At 41.1% G+C, this 10,548-nt stretch overlaps 1 protein-coding gene across 1 annotated transcript in view; it reads right to left on the bottom strand.

The window, feature by feature from the left end:
* Positions 1-2,084: 2,084 nt before the first annotated feature.
* Positions 2,085-10,548, bottom strand: part of ATP6AP2 (ATPase H+ transporting accessory protein 2) — a 29,504-nt gene continuing 21,040 nt past the window's right edge. The window contains exons 8-10 of the mRNA XM_019523869.1: positions 7,235-7,384; positions 6,294-6,410; positions 2,085-5,896 (exon numbers count right to left, since the gene is read on the bottom strand). Of these exons, the coding sequence (XP_019379414.1) occupies positions 5,702-5,896; positions 6,294-6,410; positions 7,235-7,384 (462 nt within the window). The 3' untranslated portion in view covers positions 2,085-5,701. The remainder of the gene's footprint in view (positions 5,897-6,293; positions 6,411-7,234; positions 7,385-10,548) is intronic.

Below are 10,548 nucleotides of genomic sequence, written 5' to 3'. Positions count from 1 at the left end.
TGGATGTAAATTTGTCACTGCAAGATGACCTGCATTCACTTACAAAGAAATGAGCACAACTGTCTTATCAGGGAGAAATGCCAATACTACAGAGCTATTGTGTGTGGCTGCAAAGCAGATGCCTAGGGAAGCTTTGAAGTAATGGAATTAGGCTCCACATAAAAAGGGTAGGAGAGATGCCAACAAGCCAGTGCTTTCTTACATCTAATGCCTGCAAGCTGCTAAATTAAAGGTTATAGGCTCTTGCTCAGCTCGAGTTCAATGTATAGGAGGGATCTAAGGACTACATTTAGTTAGTTTCTCCCATTACAAATACAGTTATCTGTATAAAGCCCTTTTATTGGAGAATGAGTCACAACTGATTTTATATTTTCAGTCTATTCCTTGTTTTACAAGACAACATTCTTCTTCATTGGGGTGCAAGTCTTTCCCTTACACTATGCATTCTTTAGTGTCAAGGGTGGGAACTTGTGGATTAAAAAAATTAACATTTCCTCTCTGGACAAAATGTTACCCAGTCTCCTCTGATTAAAATATTCATTTTTTGAGGTGGATGCAAATCTCTTTATGTCAAGACACTGGAGGTACCCATTTTCTGCCTTCAGTTCCACTGAAAGCAAACTTGACTTTTCACTGGACCCATAAATTATCATGGAGAAGTAGGGCTGAAAGGGATCTCAAGAGGTCATCTAGTGCATCTCCCTTCCCAAGACAGGACCATCTCTGTCCAAATCATAATCTAAACTCTACACAAAACTATGGTCAACTTCAATACACCATACACCCAACAACCTAATCTGTTGAAGGTAAAGCAGGGGAACCCTGGCAGGCAATGTCCTGCTTCTACAGAATATTGTCAATATATACTCAAGAGATCTGAAGTGCCCCCACCCCACATGCTCTAGAGGAAGGCAACCCCCCCCCCCACAGTCCATACCAATCCAACCATGAGGTAAAATTCCTTCCTGACCCCAAATACAGCAATTGATCTAACCCCAAGCAGACAGACAAGACCCTCTAGCCAGGGGCTTTGCTTCCCCAGCAGGTGCATTAAACACACCTCAGTCTAAAGCCCCAGCTTTGGCTGTAGCCAACACCCAACGTCACCGGGAAACCTTAAAAACACCCAGAAGCATTTAGCAGAAAAAAGGGGGTGGGGGAGGGAAACAGCAATCAGCAAAGCCCAGATGGATGGGAAAAACATAGACTGAGCTACACCTAGATCACCCTCAACCAATAGCTGTTCAGCCTCATTTTGAACACCTCCAGTGAGATGTTAGAGCAATCACTTCCCATTGTCCAGCATGTGTGTCCTGCAGGTGAACCCAAGAAAGGTGCTTTCCTTTCCTCCCTTAAGTCTTATCACAAAGCTTTCAGTATATTCCTTCAGATGTCTGAGTGTCTTCCTTCCTTATGACTTAAACAGTGCCAGGAGGGCTTCCAGATCTGCAAGTATTGCCAGTCTGACATGGACACATTCAAGTTATGGGTAAGACCACCAAGATGAGCACAGAGCTTAAGCTAGCTGATCTCCCATATAAGGAGATCAACACTTTGGAGAGATCTAGAAAATTAAGAAACATGCAGATTTTTAAAAGAACCTTCTGTCTCAGCTTCTGGGCTTGAAGTAATCTTCATCTTTCTCTCTAAAGACAAAAGAAGCCCCTTTGGTCCTCTGTTTTTTCCTTTCTTGCCTGAAACTTAGTTTCTATCTTCAGAGACAACCATTTCCTGATAGGGATGCACTGGATCTTGACATTGTGACATTACTGTATCCAAAGAGGCCCCCTCTTGCTACCAGAATATTTCCACTTCTCTGGAAGAATGTATGCTGAACTTCTGAAGTTCAATGTCTGGCTGAAGAAACTGGTTGCCACTGGCTATTTAACACATTCACCTGGCACTTTCCTCCCTTGTCCAGAACATCACTCACTCTTAAGACATGGCCTGGTTCCAAAACTCCCTTTGACCTCCAGTTGGGAGGACTTTTTCTAGAAGACCTCACCTAAAAGACTGAAATGTGGGTTTTTGTTCTCAGTATTATTTCCTTTGTGCTGCAAAAAAGAAAATTTCCACTGCATGTGAAATTAAGTACTTTATTGGTAATTTCCATATAGGGCCTCTCAATTTTCTGCCTTGTCACATGAATCTTCACATGATTTATCTTCTTCAACAAAAGGGAATGACCAGCAACAAAGTAATAATCTTGGTAGTATGTTCATTTTAATTAATTGCATCCTTAACATGAAAAATAATAATAGTGCCACACCAGGTAATTACTTAATATCCTTCCCTCACCTTCCCTAAACATAGTCACATTGGCTTTTACATGAGCGTATATTAGATTCTTTCATACAATAAAAACAAGGTAACTTCTGGACCAAGGGTTATATAGGAAACAGTGTAAAAGGAAAATGGGTGTGTAACAGTTGGATCAGATGGGTTTGGTAGCATTGGAGAGGCTTGCAATCAAGACTTCTCTTACAACTGGCATTTCTTCATCAAGCAAAGCCTAGTAGACAAGATACTGATGAAAGCGAAAGACTTCATGGCTGTGGCATTTCCATTAAAGTGGGAATTAACATGTTCTTTTAAAACAGGTGGTGCATAGTGTGACTATTCTCAGACCTGTAGGCCAGGTTATCAAGTAAGCAAAACTAATGCCTCTGGGGCTCTAAGGCACTACAGAAAAAAGACAAGATGTTGCGAAGCAATTGGAGGAAAGCTAGTTCATAAGCAAAATGTTAGGTGCTGATGTTATTTGACTACAGCATAAATTCTAGATTTGAAAGGAACACACTACTAAAAGTATAATAATCACATCACAATTACGATGGATGTGCTTAAAAGGCAAATTTTTCTGATGGGAGTTCAATACATGCTTTCTACCTATTAAAGGTTTTACAAAAAGCTGCATTAATGCTCTCTTGCCTGTGAAGTGCCTTATTCCATCCTTTGAATGGTACTTCACTGAAAAGCCCCCAAAGGATTATGTAAATTGGGAACAAGAGAATTAGAGGACAGTAAAAAAAGTGAGAGTTGTAAGTTAAATCTTAACTTACCTTTTGTTAAATTAATTTTGTTTAAGCTATTAACACACTTCATAAAAGCATTAGAATTTTGATCTTTGATTTTTCAACTCCTTCCAAGTAAAGCTGCTGCTTTCAGCAGCTGTTTGTCTTATGCTGTACTGGGTTTAATTTACTCATTTTTATGTAGATTAAAAAAAAAAAAGTAGAGCTCTCCTTTAAACTAAATTTGTAAGTGGTCAGTGCACACAGAATTTAATTTCCTCAGATACTACTGCAGAAACTTTGAGGGGAACAGCACTGACCAGTACATGAGTAGCAGCCCTCTCTCCATTCCCTCTCCTTCAATAACTTTAATCACTAACTGAAAGGAAAATGCACTGTACATTTTGTAACACACAGCACTTTCAGGCAAACATTTTGCAGTGGATTGGAAAAATGTGTGCAACAAGACTATTAGAAATGAACTCAGCCATCCCCTTAAAGGATAAGTGAAGAAGCAAAGCTTCTGAAATAACTCTGTCCTTTACTGGAAAGCTAAAAATACTAATTTGTGCTTAGTGTATTGCATCAGTGGGTTTTATTCTTTAAAAATCTATATTCTAAAGTTCCATTTAGGGCAAGCAGAATCAAAGTAGAGGACAATATTAGCTACTGTATCTCAATTACTTCACTGCTAATCCAAGAGCTGAAAGTAATGAGTTTCTAAATAAGTTCTGAAACATGTTACTAGCTTTAGGTTTGCATGAAACAAATTTTAAGATGTTTAAAAGTTTAAGAATTTTCTCAAATCTCCACCTTACATACAATTAGTTTAAAAAGTGCAGTTTATCTGCAATGGCAAACTCATCGTGGCTAGGACCCCCAATTCTTTCTGCTAGCACAATTTGTCCTACAAGGCAGGATGTGAAAGCCTTCCAAAATAAGCACATTCAGAACAATCAGCAAAACATAACACCATAACACCAACATATCACCATTTTACAGTCCACAAAGTTACTTAGCAACTTGAAGCAAGTCTGTGCACTTGACATTAAAACAGACCGACTAAGTGGGATAATATTTAATTCCCGCTACGCTGTTTATTAGTGAAACTGGATTCCCTAGCCACAGGTAAATCTGCAGCATGTTACCCAGGATAAAAACAAAAAGCCTTGCTTCTTTAAGGTGTAAGCAAGTGAGAGGTTTTAAAGCCCCCCAAAATTCAGTTCCATTGTGCAGAGAACAAATAGGTTTATTGACTGGATACTTTTACAACAGAGGAATGGAAGTCTCCACTAACAACGGCAGAAGTTAAGCATGGTGGAAATGATACAAATTAGTATCCCCCAATGAAGCTTCTACTACAGAACAATTCCTTTAATCATGACAGCAGATGAATGGCAAATCTGAACTAGTAACTAAGCCACATCAAGTCAGTCAGTAGGAGCTTTCAGCATAAACAGTATCTAGGTCACAGCTACATTTGGTGTAAGCAATATAGAAATAAAATTAAGCTTTAGGGGGTTTTAATAAGTGGTTAGACAAATGTGTCAGGAATGGTTAAGGTATATTTGACCCTGTGCTGAGGTACTGCAAGGGACTAAACATCTCAAAGTCCCTTACATCTATATTTTCTATGATTCCAATTTGTGAAATATTCAAGACTGAGAATCTCTTAGAAATAGGGCCTGCTAGTCTTTAAACAGAGTAATAAGCCTTTGTCATTTTTCCCATTTAGCTTAAGTTAATCTCAACTGAAATAACTGTTACTGTCCTCTACTTAAGTTCCCTCAAGATTAAATAAACATGGGCAAATATTATTTCTTTATTGAAGCAGATTGGTAAGCCATGTATACTTCTCCTAAGTGACAGTTATTGGACCACTTTCACCATCCAAAAAAATTTTAGTAATTAATTTTATATAATGTTAGTACACGCGGAAGGCGTTAGAAGTTCCTATTATAATACTTCTACAATCTAGGACATGGATTTAAAGCAACCAGGCTCCTGCTGTTTCTGTACTTCTAGTTTCTTCACTGTATAGACCAGCCACACTAGTGTTCCTACTTTTATTTTAACTTTTGCAGAGTGCTGCATGTAAATTCTAGATAAAGCCTTATTTTGGTTAAAATTCATGAAAATTACTTAACCACAGATCCAAAAGCTGTTTGTTTGAACCAGAAGCACCTCTCATAGAAATAGAGGGCTTTATGTAGAGCTCCAATAGGCTTTTCCATCAAACTGTGCAAGTAGCTATTTCAAAATATTTACATAAACAAAACATTTACAACTGGCTCGTAATATACAACACAACAGCTTAGCAATGATTTCTAATCCTCCAGTGTAAAGAGTTTAACACAAAAAGTTGCTATCATAATTTCAGTGCATTTGCTTCACACAGTCACAGGCAATACAGGACATTTCTTAAACTGCTGATACTTGTTAACAAAATGGAATGAAAGTATTCCTCGACTAGGTCATGATTTTTATAGCAGGCTGTAGGTTCTGCTTCAAGTCCACTCTGACTGTACTACTCATGTTTCAAAATAGCCTCAAGAAACACAAGAAACTAAGAGATAAATGCATCTTTTTTTTAAGTCCACATTTAATCATGCCAAAAAGATTAGATTTTCTACACAATTTGGAAGAGGCCTTGCTCTTCTCTTCCCTGGGCTGGAATAAACTGAAGATCAATCCATTCTTATCTTCTGGTTTGTCATCCTATAAATAATGCTGTCATAGCCAGGATCCATGTTCCAGAGATTGTAGGAAATTACAATCACAGCTAGGGCAAGGCCTATCATGATCCACAGAATTATGTTGAAGACCACAGCATAGTTGTAGTTGTATGGATAGCCTAGGTTATATGGATTATCTGTTTTGGCCTGTAGGGAAAGAGAAACACAATATTAAGCAAGACACTGGGAAGCCAGCAGTCAGTGTTACTACAGTTAGCCTTCATGCAAAACATTCTGTCTGCAATGAAATTTGATATTGACAAATCTGAAAGAGAGACAGATACTTTGAGATGAGAAATATATGAACACAGCAAGTGATCTGACTAAATCATGATTCCACTTAACTGCATTAGCATTTACTTTCAGCAACTCCACAATTGCCTACCAGAAGTTAGGAAGAGTTGCTCAAGTCAACACAACTTAAAATTTTACATTTCACGTTACCTTCCATTTTACATATATGATACAAGACTATTTATGCTGCTGTATTCACATGTCTAAAAACCAAATCTTCAGAACCAAAAAACTAAAGGGCATTCAATACCGGTGCAATCTGAAGAATGGAACGAGTCTTCCTCACGAAGGGAGTATTAAACGTTTTCACAGTCACCACCTCTACTACTGCATTCCCACCATAGAGATTATACATTTCATCTGCAAACTGGAAAAGCAACAGTATTTTAGTTTCAGATATTACACTGATGCACCTCAGCCTTTTGATTTTAAAAAAAACCCTCAATCACTGAACTATTTGGGGACAAACATGGAACTGTCCAACGATTTGATATTTGACCAGTAAATATGCCAATTATGAGCTGGTCTAGAACATCTCTTTTGAGACCACCGGACACCTGTACAGTACTTAGTTCATTACTGAATGTTTCTGGCTGCAAATAGTGGTCTCGTGGTGAAAGGCATACTATTTGTTTACAAGTGACATTTTACATAAAAAACACAACCAGCAGCCTGTTCAGGAAGGAGTGAAAGAACAGGTTATCTGGCAGTCTGGAAATACTAGAGTTGCATGAGTTGAAGGAAACATACCCATCTGGCTGTGCTATTCCCGGAGCAAAGTAAAAACTATTACACTTATTTCTGCAGACAGTTTTTGGTGAAAAATGCCAGTAAATGTATGCAAGCACGAAGTATCTATTTTTTAAGCCAACTGGAGTTATTGTGACTGTTATATTTGTTAACAAATATGAGCCCACTACCATAAATGGCTCTCTCCTGCTAAAGGAGTCACCCCCAATACATTTCTTGAACAGTGACAAAAATCTGTTTGATATGAGCAACTAAAATTCACCCAACTGAGAGAAGACTTAAGCTGTTAACAGGGAGGTGGTAACTCCTGACAAAATAAAGCCAGCTGATAAAAGCAGATGTTGGGCTGTCCTCATAACATTGTGTCCTCAGGTTTCACATGAGATTTTTGATCTTCAGACATGCTTTATACTACTGCATTTATGGCAACCCTCCTTTTACCTTTTGCAGAGAATCTACAAGGATCTGAGAGGCATCCTTGAATTGCTGGGAGTCTTCTCCATACCGTTTCCCAATCTCTTCCAGGCCAGCCAGTTCAAGAGAATATAGATCTGGAGAGTGATCTTTGGCTAGGTGCTTGTGTCTGGACAGCTTAAGGGAAAGAAGGGGACAGAGAATAAAGTAAACAAAAATTAAGTCCAAGGGAAAAGAGGTAGTTAAATACTGAGCCAAATTAGATTGAATGAGTCACAGCTTTATTTTTGACAAAGATATTCCATGCAAACTAGGAAACTGCCTTCAACTTGTGATCTTGGATCAGAAAATGAATAGAAGCCATCAGTATGACGCAGCAGCCAGCAGGGCAAACAATATTCTGGCATGCATCAACTGATGCATCTCAAGAACCAAGGAAGCGATTCTTCTGCTTTATTCAGCATTGGTGAGATGGCAACTGAAGTACTGCATCTAGTTCTAGGCACTCCACTTCAACAAGGATGTGGAAAAGCTCAAGAGAGTCCATAGCAGAGCAGCCCATATGATCAGAGACTTGCAAGGCAAGCGTTATGAGGAATGGCTGAGGGACTTGGGACTCTTCAGCCTAAAAAAAAAGAAGGCTAAGAGGGAACTTAGTAGCAGCTTACCGCTACATCAGGGGCTTGGCAAACAACTGTTCACCAAGGCACCCTTGGGAAAAACCAGGAGTAACGGCCACAAACTCCTGAAAGACCATTGCAGGCTTAATATTAGGAAAAACGTCTTTATGGTCAGAGTGTCTAGACTGTGGAATAAACTCCCTCCAGAGGTGGTGCAGTCACTTAGCCTGGATATCTTCAAGAGGAGACTGGACAGCCACCTGACCCCAACCGTTTTTCCCACCTAGTGGGGGGGGTAGGGCTGGACCTGATGATCTTGCAAGGTCCCTTCCAGCCCCTAATATATGAATCTACGAAACAGTATCCCCAGGTAGCTAAACTGTCTTCATAACGGGAGGTAGGCTGTCTAGTTGTGCTTGTGGCAGAAACACTTTTTAAAGGGGTATGTGTCACAAGTTTACATAGTTCTACAAAAGGCTTACCCATCAACTAAGGGTACGCAATATCAAAATCCCGACTCAAAGGTAACCACAGAAAATAAAACTTGCATAATGTGAGCAAAAGGCATAATTCCCCAAAGCTTGGATCCTATGATTATCTTAGCCTTTGATGCAATACAAATATTCTCCCCATCTGTATAAGCAATTTTCTGTGTACATAAGTTACAGGATGGGCCCTTCAAGAATGCAGAACTTCAGTGGCTCATCACCTAACCAGTTTATCCTCAGCACCTCACCAAAACAGGAAAATGCCATCTTCTTTCTGCTTGCATCTGGACACATTCTTTCTGCTATTTGTGATGGTGACCTAAACTACGCTGCATAGAAAATCTGTGGTAAAGCAAAAAAATGGAGCTGCCCCTACTATTTCTGTTGGGCACATTGTGGTACATTTTACACCTTCATAAACAGACCATCTTTGGCCAGAGGGCTCCGCTACAGCATTACAGCATTCTGACCTGTCTGAAGTGAAAGGCCAGAACTAGTTCTGATGCATTCCTCCCTCTAATATACTAAGACACCCTCCTCCTCAGGGGAACTAGATGCATGTTAGCAGAGGGACAGATTGCATAAACAGCAGCGACGATGGGAGTTTCTTACTACTGAGCTCACAAGCGTCTTCATGCAGAAAAGCCTGCAGACAGGAGAAGACTTGCATCTATTAGAGTATTTCACCTCCTACTATTTCTTCTGTCTACAGATGGCCAGGCTAATATGAGAGACAAGAAGCAAAGAAGCAATAAGGCAAGTTTGCTCATTTCTTCCCCCTCATTTTAAGGTAACCATGCCTGCTCTGTGCAAGTGTGCCTGTTGAGAGCAGTTTTTAAATTGTCAGACTCAAGTACATTTAGAGAGAGAGAGATGAACCCTTATAAAAAAACAAAACAAACAAAAACACACACCTGTTCCAGAAACCTACACAGCCAGATATGGCTTTGATTTTTATCTGAAATAAAATGGTCTCTCTGGCTGACAAGGTTGGCCATTGTCGCTCTGGTACTCTTCTACAGATAACAGTTCAAAATCAGGTTTTTGTGGGCCCATTTTGTACTTTGTCCTGTTTTCACTGAACTATTCAGGCAATACAAAAGGGAGGTGAAGGCACCTTCAAATCTTTTACCTCTGTAAGGAGTTAGTTTTTGCTTTTGTGAGAGCTATTGATAAAAAAGGAGATAGTGCTCTCATCTTATTTTAGTTAGAGGTCTGAGCAAACACTTCAGGCTAACAAATGCAGGGTATATTTGAGGTAGCACTTTCAATTCCTACATAAAAAAAAATTAAAAAAAAAATTTTAAGTCACACTGGAAAGGTTTGCTTGCTCCTGGACCTCAGAGCACACACTCCCACCAGGGTTAAGTAGGAGTGCACCAATAAAAGATTTTGAGCTGATACCAATGGTAGATTTTTAACTAGCTATAATCAGTCAATACCAATCTGATTGCCAATATGCAGCCCAGCAGCTTGGAGAGCAGTGGGGAGGAAGGGGTACAGAGGTGGGGGTGCAGATCTGAGGCCCCCGCGATGAGGGAGGAAATGGGGCTGGGGCTTGGGCAGGGCATGGCACAGGATGGAGCAGCAGCTTATCCAGGAGGTGCGTGTTGTGGGGGGCTCCCGCCACTGTGCACACCCCCAGGGGAGTCATGGGGGGCATGTACCCAAGATTTGTGCGTGGGGCAAGGACAGGCTGCTGCTGCAGGCCAGGACTGCGCTAGGCTCTTCCCAGCGCGGGATGGGCCTGGTCTGTGTTTGGGGCAGATGGCAGCAGCAGTGCTGAGAGGGAGGCTATGAGGGGGCTAGTCACCCCAAAATTCACCAAGCTCCCTTCCCAGTGCCACCACTGCCTGCCCCATCCCTGCCCCACCCTGAGCTCAGCCCCAGCCCAGTACCCTCACTGGGAACAGCCTGGCACAGCCCCAGCTCCAAGCACGCAGCAGCAGCCCATCCTTGCCCCATGCACAGATCCAGGGGGTACATGCCCCCCCATGCTTGCCTGGGTGTGCACGCAGTAGTGGCAGCCACCCTTCCCCCATCCCTGTGCCTCCCCCCCAAATGAGCTGCTTGCAGCTCTATCCCATGCCCTGCTCCAGCTGGGCAGTGTCTGTTGGCACCCCTTTGCTTTGACACCTGGGGTGGTCGCCCCACTGCCCCACGCTTGCTACAGCACTGTCATCACTCCCTCTCCGGCTGCTGACACTTATACTTATCTGGACTCTGCCCCCCC

This window comes from Gavialis gangeticus, unplaced genomic scaffold (genome assembly GCF_001723915.1).
Source record: "Gavialis gangeticus isolate Ggan-Ray unplaced genomic scaffold, GavGan_comp1, whole genome shotgun sequence".
Lineage (NCBI taxonomy): Eukaryota > Metazoa > Chordata > Crocodylia > Gavialidae > Gavialis > Gavialis gangeticus.
Note: the sequence above shows the minus strand (reverse complement) of the source record. Positions and strands in the feature narration are given on the sequence as shown.